The 26,871-nt window shown below is 38.2% G+C and overlaps 1 protein-coding gene across 2 annotated transcripts; it reads right to left on the minus strand.

Moving 5' to 3' along the window:
- Positions 1-2,443: 2,443 nt before the first annotated feature.
- On the minus strand, positions 2,444-25,844 carry LOC126337025 (uncharacterized). Of its 2 annotated transcripts, XM_050001303.1 has the most exons (3): positions 25,696-25,830; positions 24,585-25,605; positions 2,444-3,959 (listed from the first exon to the last, which is right to left on the minus strand). In XM_050001303.1, exons 2-3 carry the CDS (start codon positions 25,518-25,520, stop codon positions 2,625-2,627), a joined length of 2,271 nt encoding a protein of 756 aa, XP_049857260.1. In that variant the 5' UTR covers positions 25,521-25,605; positions 25,696-25,830; the 3' UTR covers positions 2,444-2,624. The 2 variants fall into 2 exon arrangements, with proteins under 2 accessions (XP_049857260.1, XP_049857259.1); XM_050001302.1 differs by having other exon boundaries at positions 24,585-25,844.
- Positions 25,845-26,871: the final 1,027 nt, after the last annotated feature.

Below are 26,871 nucleotides of genomic sequence, written 5' to 3' on the forward strand. Positions count from 1 at the left end.
CCTTTTCAGATTTTAGCTTTCTAGCTTGTCGCACCATGTACTCGCTTACATTAAATTCTTTCATCACTTTATTTCTACTCCAAAAATCTGGAGGCAAGGTCAGAATCTGGATTTTTCTAGACCTCCCAACAGACGAAATCTTCTCTTTCATAAGAGAAATCATTACATCAAAATCCTTCACTTTCTCAACCACAATTGTATCTTCTTCGTCAACATCAGAACTTGATGCATCATATTTTAATGCTTTTGAAACCGCCTTTTTTTTTTTTGCAGTCTTTTCAATACTGCTAACCTTCCTTTTAAAATAAAACCCTTTACTTTGTTCTGACAAGCCATGAAGCTTTATCAATGTTAAACCTAAATTATCAAGAGCAATGTTTGTTTGTACGAGGGATTCATTTCTGGATTCCAATGATTCTGATTCAACCATGACTTCATCATCTGTTTCACTTTCACTGACTTCAACTCTTAATGTTTCCTCACAAAAGTTAAGGCATGTTGAGCAAAGCTTTTGTCTAGGTTTTATGCTAATATTTTTTGTCAGTAATTGGTTAGAAAGATCCAAGCCTACACTTCTCAATGGTTTTTTGATGGGCTTATTGTGTTTTTTTTGTGGGTCTACACATGTTGTTTGATACTTTTCAAAAACATTTAAAAAGTAAGTAGCTGTGGTGTTAACATATATTCTTAAATTTACACAGATTAATTACAGATCGTAAGTGGATCAAATCTTTTTCTTCCTCACTCAATTCAGGTACCGATTGTAACCTTTTTTGAAGGTGTGTAGTTTGTTTGGAAACAGTCAGATTTCTTAAATAAACCTATGCTACAGGTTTGAATATCTGACATACTGATTTCACTTTTCGTCTGATTACTGTTCTCGTTACTTTTATAGGATATTGGAAAGAATCTCTGTAAACTAAGTAACAGCACTTACTGAAAGTTCAAATAAACTTAATAAAATACTATCCAAAGCGCTATTTAACACTATAATATTTTTTTTTTACTTCAAAACACTGGAGTAACAAAACAAAATCCAAGCATACATTGTTACTCCAAGAAGACAAAAACTTATTTTCAGTGTCTAAGTCACTTGGTACTTTTTATTTTTAAAATGTAATTAATATTATTTTAAAAATTAGATAACTATTAAACAGGTTAAAAAGCCAACATAATTTTTCTTTTATCTAATAGCCTATACAATTAAGAGTATTTTAAAACAAATTTGAGCTTTCTATCAGGTCTGGGACTCCAGACACTGAAGTCTTTGTAAAACTAAACATCCGTTAGCTTAAAAAAAACTTGTGTAAATTTTTTTCATTTGGAAGATTTTAATATATCTTTATGGTAATTTTTTTAACATTTAGATATAATACAGGAACTTATTCCAAAATTTCATAATCATATCTTGAGTATTCTTCAATATACAAATTTTTTTAGTTGTGAGGACACGCTTAAGTTACGATTTCCGACTGCTGAAACAACCTCAAATCTAAAAACTTTAAAAATTTATTTAAAAAAACTATAAGAGATAGAGCAAAAACATTTTACAAGTGCTTTCAGGATGATAAAAGAAGTAATTGTACCAAGTTTTGTCAAAATCTGACATGGTTGGTGTCGAGGCCTGGGTGACTTGACATGGAATGACCCGGTAGGAAGACAGGCAGCAGTGAACAGTCTTTCCATTTCAGGAAGCCTCTTTTCACCACACTTGTGCCCAGCCATTACTGGGTCCTGATAACAATGTTATATGTTCTAATGTAATGGGATAGATACGAAAAATCTACTCACCAAGCTGTGGGAGAAGAACACACATATAAAAGTATTAAAGTTTGCAAGCTTTTGGAGCCAGTGGCTCCTTCTGGCAGAAGGATTGAAAGAGAGGAACAGATGTGAACAAAAAGGACTGGTAAGGTTTAGGAAAATGGGTAGTGTTCAGAAAAGTTCCACAGAATCCTCGGTCAGGGAAGACTTACTGGATGGGAAGAGATTCTTTCTTTCTCATCCCGTCCAGTAAATCTCACCTGACCTGGGGTTGTGGATGACTTTCCCGAACTCTACCCCTTTTCCTAAACCTCACTAGTCCTTTTCCTTCATCCCTCTTCCTTTCCCTTTCACCCTTCTGCCCAAAGGAGTCACCGGCTTCAAAAGCTTGGAAGTGTTAATACCTTTATGTGAGTGTTCTGCCACTGCTTGACGAGTAGATTTTTTACCTATTCCATTAGATTATATTTTCAAAAATTGATATATTATATATTCTATTTGCTTGCATGTCTAAAAAACTTTGCATCATTAACATATTAATTAAAATTGCAGACTTGTATATAAAAATGTGAATGATGATTCTGCAATATCATTACAGGAAAAATGATTGATATGTGTTCTTTGTTGTAAACCCTAAATTGCTATACAAGGATGGATGGCAGGACAATGAAATAAATGATTAAAACAAATATTATGCCGATTTACTTCCGGTTCACTGGTCAGTATAATCAATACAGAAAAACAAGTCAATGCACCTTTCTTCTGCTGCTCAAAGAAAAAGTAACATTTTAGCACCAGTCGTCTAATGTTCCGTATTAACATTGAATTACCTTACAATGTTAAGGTAACCTGGAAAACCATCACTCTGATTTTCTCTTCTTTTTCTTTTTCTGGTGCACGTCTATTACTGGAGAATGATCAGCATAACTTGTCTCTTGCTTCAAAAGACTGTTGACGGGTGTGTGCTTGAAAAACTTACTATGAGTCAAATTTTCTCCTGAAGATTCAGCTGAGAATCCTGTCTCTTCAAACTTCCTTCTTTCTTCTTTGTGTAGTTTTTTTCTACTGGCATCAAAATAATCAAAGTCAGCACCTGTAACATCATACACACTCTTCTTCGTGTCTGGTGCATCAAAATTCAGCTGCCCTAAATATCTGTCACTATTCTCAATTTTCAGTTTCTTCTTTTTCTTGGTAGACATTAAATTTATATCTGAACTTTTTTTGATATTAGGACTGACCACTGATTCAGTGTCATTCTCTTTGATTTTCTTTTTTTTCTTCTTGACAGTATGCAACAAACCATCCGTAACAGGATCCAAAGTCGTTTCTTCAGAATATATAGCTAATTCATCTGATTTGTTATTCTCATTCTCTATATTTTTCCTTTGAAAGTCTCTCTCATGTTTATGAAGTTTCTTCTTTTTTGGTGAAACAAGGTCTGAACTCTCTCCAACACTTTCACTTGGCTCAACAGTCCTTTCACTAGTGGAATACATGTCATATGAAGTATTGCTTGCATCCTCATATTTCCGTTTCTTCCTTTTTTGTGATAATATATTTTCTGCTTCATCTGAAGTTCCTCCTGCCACCATTCTATCACTTTCAAAGGAATACTCCAAATGCTTGTGCTTTCTCTTCTTTGATGGGGTAGCATAAGCTAATTCAGGATGAAGATCTGTAATTACTGGTGAAACTGCTTCTCCTGATTCATGTTTGACCTTCCTGTGTTTCTTTTGTTGTAGCTCTGACTGAATATAGTCATCAATGACAAATCCATTTATGTTTTGTTCACTTTTGATTCTGGGGCTATTACCTGAATGGAATGAGGGGTGTAAACTATGACTTTTGGTATCTGAATCTTGATTAAAAGCCACTGTTTCCTCATCCAAGTGCTTTCTTTTCTTCTTTTTCTTCTTGATATGCCTTGATGAATCATCAAGGCTACTAGCAAATTTGGGTTCATTTTCTGCTGCTGGCATTTCATTTTCATTCTCACAAAATGTAGATCCTAAATCAGACACATCTTGTTTTTTCTTCTTTTTCTTCTTCTTTCTTTTCTGTAGTTGTGAAGACAATTTTTGTACCAATGAAAGGTCAGCACCAAATAATGGATGACGTTCTTTCAACCCAGTTGGCAGAGATGTTAAATTATCTTCATTACATATGGGATGAACAATGTATGGAGCCATTTCCTGTAACATTTGAAGAAATATTTACTGCTATTTTCACAGAATGGTACATAATTAAACAGTACATTAAATTGCAATTCAAAATAATAAGTGACCTCTGTTCATTTTCTAACAGTAAATGAAAGATTTGTCAACATGTATTACAATGTCAATCAATTGTTCAAATGAAATAAAAATGTTAATATTTATTTACTTTAGCAAAAATAACAGAAATAATGTCTCACATAGAAATAGTAAAGTACAATAAAAACCCTCATAATTAGAGGTTGGTCCCATCCTAATGCTAGCGAGGCACCATGGAAGGACAGTTCCCAAATCAAAACCAGTTTGTTTTGTAAAGTAATATTTCTCATTATTTTGGGAGTGTAAGAAATACATCAAACAACTGAGAAATGCGGGGAAAAAAATGTTGGTTTGCAAATAAAGATGGCAGAGAATTCAAGACAGTGGAATAAATGAAGGGAAGCATACAGTGCCACAAAGTTAAAGCACTGACTGTTAACATTCAAATTCTGCATGACACACACTGCTGGAACTAGTGAAATACAGAACTGCATAATACAACTAGTGTGTCACCATAATATAAGATTACATAAAAAAACAGGAAAAATTATGCTGAACACATCAGAAAGACTTCTCAGGAGCACAGTTGTGTCAATTGCTGACTGCTCCATGCGCAAAACCACACAACAGGTAATACCTGCAACTGCTACTGCAGTTATTGTTTTTGGCACAACTGAATCAGGTGTAGGTCGAAAGCATTCAGTTTTTTAACATGACCCATTTGTAGCAAGTTATAACTTGTCTCTTTGTTGTATGTCACCGTCTTATGAAACTTTTTTTTATTAAAATGCCTTTTGATCTCATTATATGTCTATAATCGCCATCAATGGCCCATACCTCCAAATGGAAGATTCAACTAGCAACACACAAGAACTTTCTTTGGCATCTCAGGAGTCTAATGTAAGAGCCCACTTGGCATGGCGCTGGTGTGGCACGTGTATACCACACCAAATGAAGGTTTTGCTGAGACATTTGTCTATACACTTGTTTCACAACTAAATTGTTGAGCCAGGTGCCATCATGTAACTTGCTGCTATCCTTGATAAGTTTTCTCCATCTGCTTTGGTTTTCAACGAGCTCTTCCCGTTTGTCGCATTCAGTATTAAATGCATTCAAATAACATCTGACGCAATCTATAAAGTGCAAAGCAGGTCTTCCAGGTGGTCTCTTGGCATGTGCTACCTCACTATGTGGCGTGCTTCTAAGACGACAGTAGTGGCCCATATGATGTAAGTGTCCTCACCACCACAGGCAACATACCTTGAGAGGGGTTGATACTTGATATCTTTGCAGCATTCAAGACCACCTCATTTGTCACATGCTCTCTCCATGTAATACCCAGAATGTTTCATAAGCACAACAGATGAAAGGTGTTGAGTTTGCATTCCTGTTTGGCGTATGATGTCCAGACCTCACCACCATACATGGGGGTGCTCACAGTATGCATGATTGATAGGCAAGCATTTTTGTGGTCACTGTAGGGTGTTTGTGATTCCAGACTCCCTGTGTAGAGCTTCCTGAAAATGTTCTCCACTTTGCAAATTCTTGCGTTTATTTCATCATCTAGAGAAAGATATTCTATCACTAGTGAACCAAGGTAGCAGAATATATCAACTACAATCAACAAGAAGTCATCTCATCTTATGGCAGCCATACTGGTCTGTTGGGTTGGGACATTTGGGGGAGGAGGCCAGGCGGCAAGGTCATCGGTCTCATTGAAGGAAGTAGGCCGTGCCCTTTCAAAGGAACCATCCCGGCATTTGCCAGTAGCAATTTAGCGAAAACACGGAAAACCTAAGTCAGGATGGCCAGAGGCGGGATTGAACCGCCGTCCTTCCAAATCCAAGTCCAGTGTTCCAACCACTGCGCCACCTTGTTCGGTCATATTGGTGTGTCCTTACACCATAGTACGATCTTCTTGACATTCACAGACATGGACAAGAACTTGACCACAAGCCTTTGATAGTTGTCTTGAGTATGTGCTAAGAATGCTGTGTTGTCAGTGAATAAAAGATTACTTAAAGATAAGTCCTCAGGATAGCACTTAATTTGAGTAACGAGATGATGTAAAGTTTCCCATTAGCCATGGCATGGAGATGGATGTTTCGCCAAAAGCAACTTTGAGAAGTTATACCAAACGAGGTAGGGGGCAGTACACAGCTTTGACAAATTCCTCCTTGCAAAAAAAAGATATGATGTGCTTCCTCCAAATATCACAGCACCCTCCATCATCATGATAAGCTCTGTTCATTTTCAAGAGTTTTGAATGGGACCCTATCTTCACTAATGAAGTACACAGTCCCTCCCTGCTGACTGTGTCAGATGCCTTGTTTAAGTTGACAGAAAAAATAAACAATGGGGTCTTCTGCTAGTGTCATTTTTCCTGAATTTGTTAAAGTGTGCAGATCATATCAGTAGTAGATCACTGAGCTAAATCCACATTCAGACTTTGGGTACATTTGCTAGCCAAGCCTCCTCTAGTTTACCCAGCACCACACAAGCAAACACTTTTCCGGTGATCCTCATCAGTGAAGTTCTGTGGTAGCAACTGCAATAACCGTGATCACCTTTAACTTTGTGCAGACTGATGATGTTGACATCATGCATATCCTGCGGCACAGTACACCCGCTCAACATTACAATAAGAAGGTTGCAGAGCACTGGGAGGAGCAGAGTCAGTATGACAAGTTTGTGTGTTTCTTCAGCAGGGCATTTCCCCCATTTAAGCCACATAACAGGTCTCTGAAACTCCTCCTTAGTAGGCACAGCGGCCAGCTGAAGGCAAGTTGATAACTGAGAAATTTCTCATGTTGCTTTTAGGCTGATTTTGACTGGAGGAGAGTAGAGACTGGTAAAGCGTTCCAACCACTGCTTCAGCTGTCATTACAATCTATGATGACCTTTCCATCAATCTCAAATGGTGCAGCCTTCTTAGGGATGGGCCAAATGCCCCTTTTGATACCCAAATACACTCTGTTGATGTTTCCAGCATCGACACCCTCCTGTGTACTTGCACAAAATTTTTCCAGTTAATACAGTTATGGACTGTGTGTTGAGGAATTGCCTTTGCTTTGCTTTGCTTAGATCACTGGGGGCAGCATTGCAAGCGTTTGGCATGCCAGTTGATAGTTGCCTGGCATTTAGAGTCAAGGTGTTTCAAGACATCTATATTCTCGAGGAACTAATCCTGTGATTTCACTTTCAAAGTGCCACTTGTAGTGTCGGATATAAAAGTAAGAAGTGACTTGACTTAGAGCCAGTCTTCAGCAATGGGTGCATTTGGGTCCCAAGTATCAACTTCTTTCTGTACTCAATCACCAAATATTTAAGTAAAGTAGGGCTAGGAATACCTAAATCACGATAGCCAGGCAGGGATCTGAAACTTGTTTCTCTTAAAAGTGTATCCGTGTCTTTTTTTAACTACTCACATGACTGCCATAAACTATCTGAATGTCACTAAGACAAAGATCTTTCAGATTATGACTGCTTTTAAATCTGCAAAACACATCCTTTTAACTTCGTAGGTTTTTTTTCTATTTTGTTTCTTGTTTGTTGGCATATTACTATTTGTCTTATAGCTTGTATCCATATTTTTTATGACCTTGAATTTCTCTGATATATTGTCTTCATTTTGTGATATGCATGTGGGACAGAGTTATACGTTGCTCAACTCTTCTTATTTCAGCAGCAAACTGTTCTGTGATACAGAATGTCTCTGTTGTAATGTTTGTCACTGGAATTGGATGAGAATATATGAGACATCCTTATGCATACTAAACACATTCACACCAAAACACACTTTTGTTCATAAGATAACCTCAATCTCCTGCATCAAGAACATTGTATCGAATTCTATCAGTTTGGAAGTCCTCAATCCAGCAATAAAGCTGGTCTTATTTTATTCACTAGGGAGGTGCTAATCGGTGTTTGACAGCCATTTGGATACTTTTGATGAACTGGTGGATATTTGTAAGATCCACTTTTTCCTACAGTGGAGATTTCCAGTTTACAAACAGGAAATCATGAACCAAGTTTATTAATTGTACAACTCGCTACTGTCAGCTATATAGATCTACAGTTATTTGCATCTGGCCAATAACCATTTTCTGAAAAAGCAGAGCAAATTCTTTCACATAATCTATTTAAAACAATACAGGTATTACATAATGTCAAGTCACCTTTCCTCTGTTTAGAAGTTTTAGCTGATTTCCTTTTCTCCACCCACTTATCTCAGTGTTTGAAATGTTGTCATATGTTTGACAGTTGCTAAGTTCTGGCAGTTTGGTCTGCTGAAAATTCCTGGTAAACTAAAACTGTGCATCAGACTGGGACTTGAACCTGATACCCTACCTTTTGTGCGATAATACTGTTACTGAAAGAGCTACCCAGGCACAAACCACAACCTTCACTCACAGCTTTGCTTGTCAGTACTTTCCTAAGTCTGGTCTGCTATGTTCTCTTACACATATCTATAAGGAGTAAATTAACTGTACAGAGGGCAGCACAGGGTACAATGATACAGTCTACATATTAGCTGAAACCAGGTGGAGAAAGATCTCATAAGGGGAGGCCAAAGAAACAGTTGAGAGAGATACTCATTGAAAATATACATACTGAAGACATAAATCTAAAAGACGGATTGGAGCAAAACGTTACGGCCATTGACCTACAAATTGAACCATGTGATCAAGGGACAATTATGGGAAGAGGAAAAGAAAGAGGTGTGTATTAACATTATAAGGACCAAAGACGCCTTGGTAACACCGAGAATAATGAAGACAACAATTCACTGACAACGAAAAACTATGGAACTTTTCATTCTTGTTGTTCCACACTTCGTGGTACCACGCACAGAGTTTTCACCGTTGATCACAAAACACTGTACTTTATATCTAGCAGCAGTTAGGTAAAAGGGTGTTGTTACTCTAGGTACACATTTCACTTGGTCAAATGATGGTGTGTACACACACACACACACACACACACACACACACACACACACCAGCATGTTCCTGAGGATGCAGTATGACTGTGATGAGAAGAGGAGTAATGTAGGTTGAAGTGGACGAGAATAACAAGGAGGGAACAGGAAAGGAAGGGGTGGAAGGAAATGAGAGTGATGGCTAGGAAGAGAGACACAGCAACAGGACAAGGCAATTGCTCTCAGAGGGCATACATCAACTCTGCTGTAGCTTCTGCACAGCCTTTCATGTGGTCATCATTGCCAACCAGCTTTTTCCTGAAAGCATAAATGGGAAGTGTCCTTCCAACATACCTTCCAACTGGGCAATGCTCCTGACAATCTCTGCAAGCCTACCTGCCTCCACACCTGTTCCCATGCCTCCGACTCCCTTCCTTCCCCACCAACTCCTCCATTTCACTTTAGCTTGATTCATTAATCTTCACCCACATTAATCTTTCTGCACTCTCCCTATTCCTCTGTTCCATCGTGACACACCCCCACCCAACCCTCCCTCCCTCCACCAACCCAACCCAACTCGAAGGATTTTGTGATGTGGTTTATAAGGAGGGTTGGTGTTTGATATTTCCAGCATTCACAGAGCACTGAAAGACTTGGGAAGCTCCTCTTTAACACCAGAATGAATTCTATTTAACAATTTCCAGCTAGACTAGTATTCCTTGTCATGGGGGAGATGTTCATTTAGTAGCACCAAACCAGCAATTTGGGTGTTTCGCATCCTCCATACCCTAAAACTTGCATTTTGAGGAGATTCATTCAGATTTTAGGTTGTATGGAGAAAACTTCTAGATTTCATTCGGTGGTGGGCTGGTTGATTTACATAAATGTCATGAGGAGAGTGATTTAAACCTCTCATTCATGGATGCAACTTCTCTTCTAATTTCTGCTGGAGTGATTTCTCCCAAACAGTACACTTTATCACGGGGTTTTGGTCTCCAGCGATCAGTGATGGACTGACATGTTTTATTTAGGGAAGTGTCAACTTGTTAACATGTCTGGATCTGTATGAAATGGGACAAGTATACTCGGTGGCAGAGCAGCACAGAGGCAGGGCAGTAACTTTCAGCATTTCTGGTTCGTACCCCAACTAGTTTGGAATGGATGCTATTTCTAGCTGACACTTGGTTTGGTTTTTACGAAATTTTTTTGTAAGAAGGGATAAAACCCATTGTTACACCTAAATACTTAGGTGTTGTGATGTGGTTTAACTGAACATCCTCTCAAGCTACATGCAATTCCCTGGAAGCATGCTTGTTCTTTAGAGGGAAGGCACATACCAGGGTTTTTGACAGGTTAGGCAACTGGTCAATTTTATTCCTTCCCTTGTTTGAAGGCACTGAGGTCACATGACCTCATTGCCTGTTTCACCACATGCACCATCAGGATTCTTCACTTCGATCCCAGTTTCTCAGAACTCCGCAGGTAGGAATTAGCGCTACAATATGTCCTTGGTTCTCACAACACACCTGGCCTTAATTTATGTTAATTTCTTCCATCTCAGCATATCTTCACAGTAACTAGTCTTTTCTTCACTTTTCTTTTTAGTTTAATACATCTTCCATTGTCTTACCTGTTTATTTTTCACTCCCCGCCCCCATCACTGTTACATACAATAGACTTAGCTTTTCACTCTTATTAACTCATGAATGTTGGTTAAGCAGTAATATCTGTCTTGCAGATTACCCTGTCTTCCACCTTCAAGTTCTCAGGTTTTCAAATCTCGTCCGATGTATTCCCCAACAATCAATTTTTCCTTCTCATCCCAAGTGGTACGTCTTCCCTGCCCTGCAGTTCTGGGTGACTTTCCCCTAACTCTAGTCCTTTTCCTAGACCTCTCCAGTCCGTGTCCTTCCCCCTCTTTCTTCCCCTTCCAACCTTCTGTCTGAAGTAGCAACCACTGGGTCCGAAAGCTTGCCTAATTACAACCTTCTTTTATGTGTGGTACATTTTTTATCCATACTATTAAATTATTTTGTCAAAAATTGATTGTTTTCATTGTTATATCTCTGTCTATCGCCATGCACCTGTTTGGGCAAGAGCATTATCCTATGTGATGCTATCCTACAACATTTTATTTTTCATTTATCTAGTTGAGCCACAAGATTTGTGTAGTATATACTATTTATCATCTTACACTTCACAAGATAATCTTTATGATTAATCCATTTCAGCATCAAAAAAATTCACCACAACCTTCCCTCTTGATGAATCAACATTCTGTTTTTGATACACGACCACCACCACCTCCTCGTCCCGTTCCAATTGCTGTTTTGTTTATGAGATGAAGTGCTGGACCCATAGCTCATCCACAACAAATATATGCACAAAATCACTCCATTCCTTTTCTACAGTGAACCAATCATTGTTGATAAATTCATTTTCACATATGCCTTTGATGCCTATTATTTTACACATCTTAAGCTGCTGATAGACAAATATCATTTGGTGCGCTTTCTCAGTATCTTTGTCTACGGATGAAGTTTGGAGACTTTCTGTAAGTGGATAATCTTTGTGAGAAGTGGGGTCATATCTAAAGTCAAGCAATTATTTCTTAACTGTTGAGACTGACTGGAGAGACTTATTAAGTGAGTACATATTTTCAACAACTTGGACAAGTTTCTGTTGATAATAAACTGAACAAAATAAAAAATTTGCTAATGGCACAATATTATTTTTCCAACTGGACAAAACAAGAAACATGGCTACTTTAACTTGTATATAATGGCAATAGATCCACCTGATAACTGACTATGCTATGTCTATTGTTGTGATCTTTAGTCCTGAGACTGGTTTGATGCAGCTCTCCAAGCTACTCTATCCTGTGCAAGCTTCTTCATCTCCCAGTGCTTACTGCAACCTACATCCTTCTGAATATGCTTAGTGTATTCATCTCTTGGTCTCCCTCTACGATTTTTACTCTGCACGCTGCCCTCCAATGCTAAATTTGTGATCCCTTGATGCCTCAGAACATGTCCTACTAACCGATCCCTTCTTCTAGTCAAGTTGTGCCACAAACTTCTCTTCTCCCCAATCCTATTCAATACCTCCTCATTAGTTACGTGATCTATCCACCTTATCTTCAGTATTCTTCTGTAGCACCACATTTCGAAAGCTTCTATTCTCTTCTTGTCCAAACTACTTATAGTCCATGTTTCACTTCCATACATGGCTACACTCCATACAAATACTTCCAGAAACGACTTCCTGACACTTAAATCTATACTCGATGTTAACAAATTTCTCTTCTTCAGAAACGCTATCCTTGCCATTGCCAGTCTACATTTTATATCCTCTCCACTTTGACCACCTTCAGTTATTTTGCTCCCCAAATACTAAAACTCCTTTACTACTTTAAGTGTCTCATTTTCTAATCTTAATTCCCGCAGCATCACCTGACTTAATTCGACTACATTCCATTATCCTCATTTTGTTTTTGTTGATGTTCATCTTATATCCTCCTTTCAAGACACTGTCCATTCCGTTCAACTGCTCTTCCAAGTCCTTTGCTGTCTCTGACAGAATTACAATGTCATCGGCGAACCTCGAAGTTTTTATTTCTTCTCCATGGATCTCAAAACCTACTCCGAATTTTTCTTTTGTTTCCTTTACTACTTGCTCAATATACAGACTGAATAACATCGGGGACAGGCTACAACCCTGTCTCACTCCCTTTCCAACCACTGCTTCCCTTTCATGCCCCTAGACTCTAATAACTGCCATCTGGTTTCTGTACAAACTGTAAATAGCCTTTCGCTCCCTGTATTTTACCCCTGCCACCTTTAGAATCTGAAAGAGAGTATTCCAGTCAACATTGTCAAAAGCTTTCTCTAAGTCTACAAATGCTAGGAACGTAGGTTTGCCTTTCCTTAATCTATTTTCTAAGATAAGTCGTAGGGTCAGTACTGCCTCACGTGTTTCAACATTTCTACGGAATCCAAACTGATCTTCCCCGAGGTCAGCTTCTACCAGTTTTTCCATTCATGTGTACAGAATTCACGTTAGTATTTTGCAGCTGTGACTTATTAAACTGATAGTTCGGTAATTTTCACATCTGTCAACACCTGCTTTCTTTGCGATTGCAATTATTATGTTCTTCTGAGGGTATTTCGCCTGTTTCATACATCTTGCTCACCAGATGGTAGAGTTTTGTCAGGACTGGCTGTCCCAAGGCCGTCTGTAGTTCCGATGGAATGTTGTCTACTCCCAGGACCTTGTTTCAACTCAGGTCTTTCAGTGCTCTGTCAATCTCTTCACGCAGTATATCATCTCCCATTTCATCTTCATCCTCTTCCATTTCCATAATATTGTCCTCAAGCACATCACCCTTGTATAGACCCTCTATATACTCCATCTACCTTTCTGCTTTCCCTTCTTTGCTTAGAACTGGGTTTCCATCTGAGCTCTTGATACTCATACAAGTGGGTCTCTTTAATTTTCCTGTAGGCAATATCTGTCTTCCCCCTAGTGAGATAAGCCTCTAAATCCTTACATTTGTCCTCTAGCCATGCGTGCTTAGCCATTTTGCACTTCCTGTTGATCTCATTTTTGAGATGTTTGTATTCCTTTTTGCCTGCTTCATTTATTGCGTTTTTATATTTTCTCCTTTCATCAATTAAATTCAATATTTCTCCTGTTACCCAAGGATTTCTTCTAGCCTTCATCTTTTTACCTACTTTATCCTCTGCTGCCTTCACTACTTCATCCCTCAAAGCTACCCATTCTTCTTCTACTGTATTTCTTTCCCCAATTCCTGTCAATTGTTCCCTTATGCTCTCCCTGAAATTCTGTACAACCTCTGGTTTAGTCAGTTTATCCAGGTCCCATCTCCTTAAATTCCCACCTTTTCGCAGTTTCTTCAGTTTTAATCTACAGTTCATAACTAATAGATTGTGGTCAGAGTCCACATCTGCCCCTGGAAATGTCTTACAATGTAATACCTGGTTCCTAAATCTCGGTCTTACAATTATATAATCTATCTGATACCTTCTAGTATATCTAGGATTCTTCCATGTATACAACTTTCTTTTATGGTTCTTGAACCAAGTGTTAGCTATGATTAAGTTATGCTCTGTGCAAAATTCTACCAGACGGCTTCCTCTTTCATTTCTCTCCCCCAATCCATATTCACCCACTATGTTTCCTTCTCTCCCTTTTCCTACTCTCGAATTCCAGTCACCCATGACTATTAAATTTTCGTCTCCCTTCACTACCCCTTTCTTTTATCTCATCATACATTTCATCAATTTCTTCATCTGCACAGCTAGTTGGCATTTAAACTTGTACTACTGTAGTAGGCATGGCATTCATGTCTATCTTGGCCACGATAAAGCGTTCACTATGCTGTTTGTAATAGCTTACCCGCACTCCTATTTTTTATTCATTATTAAACCTACTCCTGCATTACTCCTATTTGATTTTGTATTTATAACCCTGCATTCACTTGACCAAAAGTCTTGTTCCTCCTGCCACTGAACATCACTAATTCCCACTATATCTAACTTTAAACTATCCATTTCCCTTTTTATATTTTCTAACCTACCTGCCCGATTAAGGGATCTGACATTCCACGCTCCGATCCGTAGAATGCCCGCCTGGAGATCTGAATGGGGGAATATTTTACCTCCGGAATATTTTACCCAAGAGGACGCCATCATCATTTAACCATACAGTAAGGCTGCATGCCCTTGGGAAAAATTGCGGCTGTAGTTTCCCCTTGCTTTCAGCCATTCGCAGTACCAGCACAGCAAGGCCATTTTGGTTAGTGTTACAAGGCCAGATCAGTCAATCATCCAGACTGTTGTCCTGCAGCTACTGAAAAGGCTGCTGCCCCTCTTCAGGAACCATATGTTTGTCTGGCCTCTCAACAGATACCCCTCCATTGTGGTTGCACCTACGGTACGGCCATCTGTATCGCTGAGGCACGCACACCTCCCCACCAAAGGCAAGGTCCTTGGTTCATGGGGACTATGTCTGTACCAGGTTGAAAAGTTTCACCTTTCTCTTGGATTTATGCATGACGTAATCTCTCTTCAGAGGATATGTTATTTTTATACAATAATTCATAAACAAAGTCTACAAAATGTAAGGCTTCTAGTGCAAGAAATAATTAATAAAATACATAAAGTTTGAATAGACATGCTATATTATTTTTGTTGCCCTGTCACTATAGCCAACAGATACATTACTGAATATATGGTTGATGTTATAGTAACAATTGGTAGCATTCTGCCGTATTTTTGTCCTAGACACAGCTCAACAACACATCTCAAGAGGCAATCCTCTTGTCACCATGTCTTAGAACATTGCTCATGACATTAGATGGATAAAAATGTCTACAACCCAATTGCAGCATTCATAAAATAAAATTGAATAAAAACTTGTTATCCTATAGGTCCTTGTCTTACATAAAAACTGTCAATGGCTGTCAAATCTCATACCACACACTGCACAAGGCTGTATCCTGCTGATCTGTTGAGCGCTCCAGGAGTGCAAAGTTGATGTTACTGCAAAGGTTGGAGGGTTGCTGTGAACTGACATGTATGCAAAATTATTGCACAAGTGCAACTGTTGTCTCAACCATAATACTGTTTCACTGATTGCTCACATTTTTCTCTTCTTCTAAGTGTACGGTCATCAGCTACTAGCTACTTCGTCGAAGAGGCATTGGAAATTTACAATTATGTATCTGGCTGACAATAATTCTACAAAGGCTTTACAAAATCTCATTCCAGTGTCATTACCTTGTATATTTAGAATATTGACATGTTTCTCTTTATAAATGGCGATTCTCCCAGAAAGTTGAGTTGCCTTCCTTTCTTTTCTTTGAGTAAGATTTCCAAGTCATCTTCTATTTCCTCATGGGTAAGGCCTGTGTCATACACGATTAGCAACAGCTGTTTTGTCATAGTTACTCAGTCTAAATGCATCTTTATTTTTCTGGTATCAATCAAAAATGTTCTTCCTGTGTGTCCAATATACTTTACATGTTAGGATGCAACTTATTTATCTTTTTACTGACATCATGCTTAAGGTTATACCTCACCAGATTGTCTGTCTGGAATGCCACTTTCACACCATGTGGTTTAAAAATGTTTGCAATCTTTTGCGAGACATTCCGTAATAGGACATAGTGACACTTTTCATTTTTTATTCACTTTTTCTTTCTGTTCTTATTACTTTTGTGCAACAATTTATTTATAATTTCTACATTGTAACCATCATTAACTGGTATCATCTTGATGATGTGTAGTTTCGTCTCTCTATCCTTCCTGCTCAGTGGCGTATTGACTGCCCTGTGCATTAAACTATGGAAGGAAGATTCTTTATAAGCCTGCGGATGGCACAAGTAATTGGGAATTACAGCAGCAGTTGTTGTCAGTTCCAGTAAATGATACTCGCTCGCTTTCTGCCCTGCCTTCAAACGTTCAAATTGTTGTGTTACAAATTACTGCCAGTTTCATGTTTCACAATAAACTAAATGTTTCTATGGGTGTCTAACTTATTTACTGTTTCTTCTACATCTTCCTCAGTACCATCAACAAAGTATATTCCACATAACATCTGTAAAAAAAAAAAAAAAAAAAAAATTTTACCTATTGACTTGGTCAGGATTTATAACTATCTTCTAGACATAATCCCTGAAATGTGGGACCCCATGACTAAACAATGATTTTGAATATAAAATATATGATTAAAAGTTAAAACATGTAATCAGCTGTACAAGTTCAATGAATTCAATTGTCTCTTGCCCATACATTTCACTATATCTAAGGAAATTTCTTCTGATTATTTTGATCATTTCCTGAAATAGAACATTGGGGTACAAATTCTTAACATCCAGTGAAACCAAATGGGAAGAGTCAATCACTGGTTTCTCTTTAATTTCATTAATTGGAGCCACAGTATTGCTCAACAAATACTTATTCTCAATGGTGTAAGTGAATTCTGTGAAGCAGTATAGTTATCTTTCACTATTGGAGAAACTAGATGGCATACTTTCAGCTGTGACCTTAATTAAGGCCCAGCAGGATTCATACTGAAGCATAATCTTTTTCAGTACTCATTAGGAAGAAATTCAGTAAATTTCGTATTTATGGAGCTGATGATTAATTAGTTGGTTTTAGTCTTATTATTTTTATTTGCTTGTTCAATTCTGTATAAACATGCTTAGCAACTTTTGGCTGACATGACTGATTTCATTATTATTTAATCTGACAACTTACGTTGTCATTTTATTGAGAATGATCATTTTCTTCACCATCTTTTTATTAAATGGCAGCTCAGTACTAAGCTTTAGTCCTTTAGTTACAACCACAAAAAAAGAAGTACTTAGTATGAATCCAACTGCGCCTACATTAAAAGTGAACTGTAGAATCAGCCCAGCCTACAAGAAAACTATATTGCTCAAAAAATTCTTTAAAAAACTTACACCTTTGAGAGCAACTATTTGGTGAGTAATAGTATGACTCTGATTAACAAAATTAAGGAGAAATCAGTCACCGACTCTTCCTGTTTGGTTTCAATGGATGTTAAGAATTTAAACTCCAATATTTGGTTTAAGGAAATTACATGTCAAGAGACCATTTGCATTCACTGAATTTTTACAGATCATTACAGTTTTAACTGTTTCATTTTTAATCATAAGTTTTGAATATAAAACTCTTTTCTGATAGTATTTGTATGGAGTGTAGCCTTGTATGGAAGTGAAACATGGACAATAAACAGTTTACACTAATCAAGAAGAGAAGCTTTTGAAATGTAGTGCTACTGAAGAATGTTGAACATTAGATGGGTAGATCGTGTAACTAATGAGGAGATACTGAATAGAATTGGGAAGAAAAGAAATTTGTGACACAACCTGACTCAATGAAGTGATCAGTTGATATGATGCATTCTGAGACATCACGAGATCACAAATTTAATATCGGAGGAAAGTTTTTGAGGTAAAAATCACAGAGGAAGACCAGGAGATGAATAAAGTTAGCAGATTCAGAAGGCTGTAGGTTGCAGTAGTTATTTGAAGATGAAGTGGCTTGCATAGGATAAAGTAGCATGCACAGCTGCATCAAAGAGTCTTCGGACTATAGATTAAAAAAAAAAAAAAAAAAAAAGCCATAGTACTCAAAACATGGTTTACCTTTGAGTTCCAGCATTTCAGGGACTATTTCTATTTTTATCAACAACCTCGATGATAAAAGTTTTATTGTGCAACCAAGCCATTAGCATGAAATTGTTTCTTTACAAACATTACATAGACAATACTTTGTTGTTGGACGATGGTTCTTGGAAGGGGGGGGGGGGGGGGAGAAATAAAGAAAAGTAAAGTTCAATGTGGCACCTAGAAACATTAAGTTTACTGTGGAGCATAACACTGACACCAATTTGAAATAATTTGATTTGAACATTTAAAGGCAGGGCAATAAGCAAGCATTTGCATTTTACTGGAAACTGACAACAACTGATGCTGTGATTCCTAATGAATCATGTCATCCACAGGCTTATAAAGAAGTTACCTTCTGTAGTTTAGTGCAAGTTTAGTGCACAGAGCTGTCAACATGCCACAGAGCATGAAGGATAGAGAGAACTAAACACCATAAAGATGATAGTGGTTAATAACAGTTACAATGCAGAAATTGTAAATAAATTTCTGTCCAAAAGTAATAAGAACAGAAAGGAAAAGTGAAGAAACTATGAAAATTGGTATAGTAACACTTTCCACATTCTAAACCACACAGTGTTGAAATAGTATTCCAGCCAAACAACCAAGTAAGAAATAACCTGAAACATTACATTAGTAAAAAGATAAATAACTTGCATCCTGTGATGCAAAGTATATTGGACAGACAGGAAGAACATTTTTGTTCAGATACCAGAAAATACAGATGTAGTCAGAATGAGTAACCATGAGAAATCAACTGTAGTGTAGCATGTATGTGACACAGGCCATACCCTTGGGGAACTAGAAGATGACTTGGAAATTTCACACAGAAAAGAAAGGGAGGAAACTAAAATTGCTAGAAGAAACACCATTTATTAAGAAAAGCATGTTAATAATTCTGAACGTGCAAGGTAATGATGCTGGAATGAGATTTCTTAAAGCCTTTGCAGAATTATTTACAGGCAGGTACATAGTTACAAATTTTCAATGCCTCTCAGACGAAAAAGGTAGAGGTTGATGACCGCAGACTTGGAAAAGAGGAAAGTGTGGGCAACCAATAGAACAGCATTATGGTTGAGCCAACAGTTACACTTACGCAATAATACCGCAGACATGTCAGCTCACAACACCCCCCCCCCCCCCCCCCCGATTTTACAGAAGTATCAACTTTGCACTCCTGGAGTGCTCAGCAGATCGGCAAGATGTGGCCTGGTGCAGTGTGCGGTTTGAGATGGGACAGCAGTTGTCAGTTTTAATCTAAGACAAGGAGCCATAGTGCAGTACGTTTCTGTTCCATTTTATTTTATCAGTGCTACAATTGTTTTGTAGAATTTTTGGCCTTTTAACTTTCTGAGTTTTACAACCAGATTATGAAAGCACTGTCTCTCAAATAACGTTGCTGAGCTGTGTGTAGGACAAAAGTATGGTTTAATGCTGCCAATTATTCCATTGAAAACATAACAACTGTTTGCAGTTTTCTGTATTTACTTTAAATATGGTTTCTTGGATCTGCCACAAAGTCGCAGTGTGTAAGTCTCACAATATTTCACTGAGACTACACGAACTTTCCATCAGTCACCAGCACAACAGACAGAGTAGTTGTTTCAGTGCAGTACTGTATGGTTTACACAATGTCAGCTTGCAACAAATCCAAGAGCAACATGTTCAACAAATCTACTGGGAAAGATTTAACTGACAGGTAAGTTACTGCCAGTGTCTTTGAATTAATTGGCTGATCAGATGCACATCACAAAATGCTTGATAACTTCTCATTAACAAAGAATAACTGCAAATAACAAAGGTATTTGGTCTAGGGAGGTAAGAAAGAAGAATTTCAACCACTTCATTATTAACTTTGTTACTCTAACTCAAATCGTATGCTTGAATTTTGCATGTTTGAGAACTACTTCATCTACAAGGTCTTGTGTTGGGCAGGCAAACCCAAACGGAACTGTCTTGGAGGCGAAACATAGTTCAGATGTTCAGCAAAAATCATTACAGAAGAAAACTTATTTGCGGTCTGAGACTGAAAGATGAGGATATCACATGTCCCTACCTGCAAGTACTCATGGTTAAGAATTTTCAGAAAATGAATGCTCAGCAATTTAAAGCTTGCTGGGTTCACTTTCAGAAAAAATGATCTTAGAAAGCTAAAAAATGAGGTTTTAACCTGAAGATAATAGACAGTCACATTTTCTGGACCCTTCCAGTACTTACCCATAAAATCTGAAGGAAGCTAGGGTTCTGGCTAAAAGTTTGGTGTGCACTTAGATCAAAGAGAGTACATATATTAAGCCACTAAAATCACTATGGAACATGCAACATATTGTAAAACTGGTGGACACTTCTCTCTGGTTTACAAAACAATTCTGGGGAAGCATACAAAAACAGGCACTTTCAGAATTTTGTTCACCATAAGAACATGCCTATTTACATTATGGGAAAATGAAGATGTCTTGAGAAGTGGGCCACGCTAATTCAACATAGTTCTATATCACTCTATATCCAATTTCTACATCAATAAAATTTATCTCTCTTCTCAAAGATGGATTAGTCAACATCCCACAAAAATATGAGGATGTACTAAAAAAAGTTGTAGGAATAATTCAAAGGCCAAGATCGCTTAACTACTGTTCACTGGATAACCGGTTTCAACAAACTGAAGATGCCATCATTGGATATGAATGTAGCTCAACTTTTATAAACCATTTGTATATAATGATACATGAGGCAGACCAGCTGATACAAAATCATTGTCACAAAAAATAAAAAACAACTGCTCTCTTGGTCATTCTTTTCCATAAGATATGTAAAACCGAAGTCACAAAATAAAACTATTTGGTACATGACCGCTGTTCGACTAACAGTCGGCATCACCCTCTGTTGATGGCACCTTTAGTGTGTTGAAACCGGTCATCCAGTAAACAGTATTTAAGCGATCTTGGCTTTTGAATTATTTCTACAAGTGTGATCGCCAAACTATGCACTATGTATTCACTGCAAAGAAGAGTAACTTGTGGATATCATTTTGAGACCTCACAAATGGCTGAGCCTACCTTTGAGCCATTCCTGAACAGTACTGCCAATGAGATATACTTGGAACCTTAACTAAACGGCATTTTATGTCCAAGCTATGGAATCTCCCCAAATGGCCTAACCATCCCTCTCTGCATGCCACACTTCCTCTCACAATGAACTTCAGATTTTCATTTTAACAGTCTCTTACCCTAACTTACTTGATACTACAGAAACAAACCTCCATGATACAGTTATCTCTGGATGACATCTGCTCCTGCAAGATACTGTTACTGTGCAACCCCAACTACCAAAACCATATATCCCAAATTGAAACTCTCACTCTTCAACATCTGGAAGAGCACTGCAGATATCACTTACAAACATTATAAGACTTATTGACAATCTATTCCCACCTTGGAGCACCACTACTCACCAATACCTATTCCACCCTTCCTCTTCCCCTCAGTGAATCCCCTAGTAAAACCCTCACAGCACCTAGACACAGTCTACCTCTTCTTTTCTGCCAAAGCCCTAAAATTCCCAACACTTAACGAAGTGCAGACCTTAAACAAACCTAAGATGGTGTTTTCAACCTATCCACCAAAAAGCTTCAATCTTACAGAAGTTTTAGTGTTATTCACATGCATCACCTTCAGCCACACTCGCAAATTCACTCGTGCTGGACTCAGACCTAATCTCCTCCTTCCCGTATCCTACACAGTGGAAACATGGTTTGCTATCTGTCCTTCCAACAAAAACCAGCCTAATCCTGACACTGAACCTTGCCTCTTCCAATTCATACCAGTACCCAACCTTGACCCCCCTCCTCTACTACATAACTACCCCCAGATTATCTACCAGGAACTCTTTCCTCCCACTTGCCCTCACCTCCTCCCCCAGCTGTTCCCAAGAATATAAACCTCTCAACGCAAGAAGGAACAGCCATCCACAACCTCAAGACACAACTTGATTTAATCATCCTCCCGGCAGACAAAGGCTCCACCACTGCCATGATGAATGACAGCCATTACCTGACCGAAGGCATTCGCCAAGTACCTGACTACTCCACCTGCAAGCAATGTCACAGTGATCCCTTACCAAAAGTCCAACATAATCTTTAATCCCTACTCAAATCTGTAAGCCAATCTCCAAATATTTCTGGCAAATCTATTTCCCTACTCACTCAAATGACCCTCCCCAAAGTCATCTACTTGCTTCCCAAAATCCAAAAAACCTAAGAATCCTGGACACCTCATTGTAGCTGGTTACTGTGCTTGCAATGAAAGAATCTCCACTCTTGCCAAACAACACTTCCAAACAAATGTGTGTAGCCTAGCTTCTAATATTAAAGAACCAAAACAGTTCCTTCACTGGCTCTCCACCCTCTCCATCCCATTACCATCAGATCCCTATTAACAACTGCTGATGTTACCTCACTACACACAAACATCCCCCATGCCCATGGTCCTTCTGCTATCAAAAACAACCCCTCCCACTGTCCTTCTGGTCCAAAATCTATCACCTCATTCCTCATACATCTAGCTATTATATCGTCACACAAACAACTTCTCTTCTGAGGGTAAATGCGCAGCCACTGTGGCATGTCCAAAGGCACCCTCCTGAGGTTGTCTAGAGGGAACCTTCCTTGTAATATCTCAAAACCACACTAACCTTTTCTGCTTCAGGTTCATAGGTGATATCTTCATGATCTGTACCTGACACACTATCCTCATTCCTCCACAGTCGTAACAGCTTCTCACTCATTTGCTTCATCTGGTCATCCTCTGCCCCAAGTGACACATTCTTGCACACTGACTTTCACCTTTCTGGTGGCTCCATCCATACCTCTGTCCGAATCAAGCCCACTAACCACCAACAGTACATAGATTTTGACAACTATCATCTCTCCCACACCAGAAAATTACTCCCATACTCTGACTTTCTATGGCAGTGCACCTGCAGATATGAGAATTCCCCTGCACAGTATGCTGAAGGTCTCACTAAGGCCTTCACAGACTGACAGTATTCCTCCAACCTAGTCCACAGGCAAATTTTCTGCATCATACCCTCACACACTCTCAATCCTAGCACTACCTTCAAGAAATAGCTGAAAAGGAGCACCTCCATCAGCCAGTACAATCCTGTACTGGAACATCTGAAACCACATCCTTTGACAGAGCTTCAACTGTCTACCATCACGCTCGTAAACATGGAATGTGCTACCCACAATCCTTCCCACTCAAATATACGTAATAATCTGGCCTGTCCCTATGCCACAGCCACTCCCAGCTACTAGGGATCTCAGAGAGAGGAGGGAAGAAGAGAAGACAGATGACAGGGGGTGGGGTGGAAAGAACACAGAGAGGTGGGAGGAAGAGATGGAGAGAGGCAGGGACATGAGAAGATTGACAGAGAGACAGGAGAGAAGGTGATGGGTAGAGGTAGAGAGAGGTAGAGAGAGAGAGAGAGAGAGAGAGAGAGAGAGAGAGAGAGAGAGAGAGAGAAGAGGGGGGGGGATTAGGATATACATCCAATTTCCATACATACTTAGGTACCTGTAAAGCACCGTGGGTTCACTAGTTAATCACAAATAACACTATGGAACAAATGGACTGACAGCAAGACATAAGAATCCCCGAATCCCTAAAGGCATTTCTGCATATTCAGTTCTAAGCTTTACACAATATTGTTACTGCACATTTCTCTAAAGTAAATACTTGGATAAAGAGGAATATTTGAAATGAGTCATCAACTTTGGTCTGTGCAGCAGGAAACATGAGGCACACACCATAAGCAACACAGTGACCATAAAGTGTTATCAGTGCCAATTTTTTCAAACATTCTAAGCTACAGATCAGTCAGTCACCACAATCTGGGTAATTACTATGTACCTACATGTATAATTTGATGTTGATACCTACATCAGAATATTTTTTGCTCTTAAGATAGCAGTAGCTGAAAAAATCAATTGTGAAGTGTAAAAGTGTGTGTGATCAAGCTGGACCTGTAAAATAAAGTGCCATAATACCCCCATTGGTTTTGCCAACTCACAACCAAGCCGCCAGCTTCCAACCAGAATAGTTTCACAACATATAAGCTGGAAGCAATTCTTACTTAGTTTCCTACACATTATTACAGTCCCTAGAAAACATGTGTACTGTTACTAATTGGCACGTACTGCCTCGGATCTTTGCAATCAAGTTACCTAACTTTAATGATTCTAATGATAAAACCAACAACACTGCCTGCGTTTTGAGCAAAAGAATAACATACGAAAAAACGCAAATGGATTATTGTTAAAAAACAGTTAACTATTCCACTGTGACTTTATATGGCATATTATAGTTATCAACACACAAAATTATCACTATAATAATATTCTGGGATAGTAACATTATTCATACAGTACCTTCTCTTTAAAAATGATGTGTCCTGCTGGCGTTAGACTTGTAAGTTTCAATGGACTTTTAGGCAACAGGAGATTTATTGGCTTTGTATTAGCAGACAGTAGCACACTGCCTTTAAACTGTTCTGCACAAGAAATTCCATTAAAATTCAATGTTTTTCCTTTCAGCGTCGCTTCTGACATTTCATTAGGGCACTGCACAATCCACACATCTTCATTATCACCAATATCTAACGGCAATGGCTGTACAGTGTCTAAGAGAACACCTTCTATCAATGGGACATGCTTGTCTCCTTTTGTAGTTCGCTGTGTTGTTCCTGACTCTGATTTAACCCTCGACCTGGTTTTCAAAGGTGAAGAATCAACTTCACTGTCGTCTGACAACACGTGTGAACGTCTCTCCTTCTTAACTAGTAGACTCTTTGTAAACGGTTTCAGTTCCTTTTTGTCACTGTCATCACTAGATTCGCTTCCAGATTCCGCAGAAGCACTGTTTCCTGAAGTTTCATGGTTACTTGAGTTATTAGTTTCATGGGGTTTTAACTGGTCCCCGTTAATATTCAATGGCTTATTTTCTTTTGACCTTATTGCATCTTTCAGTACAGGTCTGTTGTCAAATTCTAGGTCAAACTGTGTACTGTCAGAATCCTCACTAACATCATTTTTAACTCGCCCTTGTGATGTGTTGGTGGATATTGGATCGTTTCTTTTCTGGTTCTCTTTTTGCTCTCGTTCATCTTTCAGTACGGGCCTGTTCTTACTTTCAGAGTCAAACTGTGTATTGTCAGAATCATCACTAGAATCTTCTTCAGTTTCTGAAATCCTCTCTTGAACTGTATTAGTTTTCTTGGACGCAGCAGGTTCTATATCTTCCATATCTACCCATCCGAAGCTGCTGTCATCACTGCTCCAACACGCATCAGATAAATTTCTGGGCATCACTTAACATTGCTTATTGAACAAATGACAACAAAATACGGCTTCTTCACGAAAATAGCGGTTCACTGATTTCAGCTAGGATATCCTAACAAGCAAATACAGAAATTATAGATGAATTTGGCCTACTATTTTTATGTAACCTTGTATTTACACCTATGTAACTTGTAAAACTAACCCTACACTTATTTTCGTTTCTAACCACAACCCACGAACAAAAATACAAGATACTCTTACTCTGTTTTGGCGCTCGGTTGCACTCCATAACTGTGACAACACGTGAAATTGTTTTCAATATTCTGCCTAGAATTGATCGATATTTACGATCGACATAACGTCGTGGTATTGTTCTATGTGGTCGATATTTCATTTGCTTTCTACAAATGCATGAAAAACATGTTATTTTATTCATTGCGAATTCCATTGATCTCAATAAGCATTATAAATAAATACTATCACAATATTTACAACACAGAAGAGCACAATATGGGCGCTTCATGATACAAATCGTATTAACCATCATCAACTCTTGTAGTCTTGTCTTCCTCAGTTGCGTGTAATATTACGGTATATTGATAATTTTTACTTTATAGACCATCTGACATTTATAAGAAGAGGAACAACACCAAAACTGGAACAGGAGCTTAGTAGATAGAAAATCGTCCACGTAACCTGTAAGTACAGTTCAAAATATTGCTACATAATAGCAAAAATCAATCACCAGAACTTTTTATAATCTATTGACACATTGAAGGAATGTAAACTAATAGCAAAAATATGACCATATTCCAGGCCACTGAAGATGCCTTGCAGAAAATAAAGGCGAAACGCGCATGGCACGAAAATTGTTTTCATTCAGTTGTAGTCAGACGGTCCATAAACTAAAAATTATAAATATACCGTAAAGTTAGCAACTAATGTTACACCAACACAGGAACAGGTATTATAATTTTTATGCATATGTAGTGTCATTCATATTCGAGAGACTCTACATTTAATAGCTGCATTAAATTGCTCATTCATCAATACAGTAAAAAGCTACAAGAATATTTGCTCATTTGTACTAAAAAAATCATTAATCGATTAAAATTAATTTTGTATTACGTACTCCTTCAATTTGCTCTTGAATTTTGGTGTTTTGTATGGAATGAGTCGTACTATCGCAACATTTACATTACAATACAGCACAATATGGTTCATTCATCGTAGCAACTAATACCACATAGTAATATACAAGCAGAAAAAATATTTATACGTACTTTGTGAGTCTTTCATATTAGGAATAGTTTACATTTATGCTTACATTAATGGCTCTCTCGTTTATACAGTACAAAGCTACATAAATACTAAAAAG

The sequence above is a fragment of the Schistocerca gregaria genome, chromosome 2 (assembly GCF_023897955.1).
Source record: "Schistocerca gregaria isolate iqSchGreg1 chromosome 2, iqSchGreg1.2, whole genome shotgun sequence".
Lineage (NCBI taxonomy): Eukaryota > Metazoa > Arthropoda > Insecta > Orthoptera > Acrididae > Schistocerca > Schistocerca gregaria.

Coding starts and splice junctions, on each gene's coding strand:
- LOC126337025 (XM_050001302.1), bottom strand. CDS start 25,520: ATGCCCAGAAATTTATCTGATGCGTGTTGGAGCAGTGATGACAGCAGC. Junction 3,960..24,584: donor ACATCATTTTTAAAGAGAAG/GTACTGTATGAA, acceptor CAAATGTTACAG/GAAATGGCTCCATACATTGT.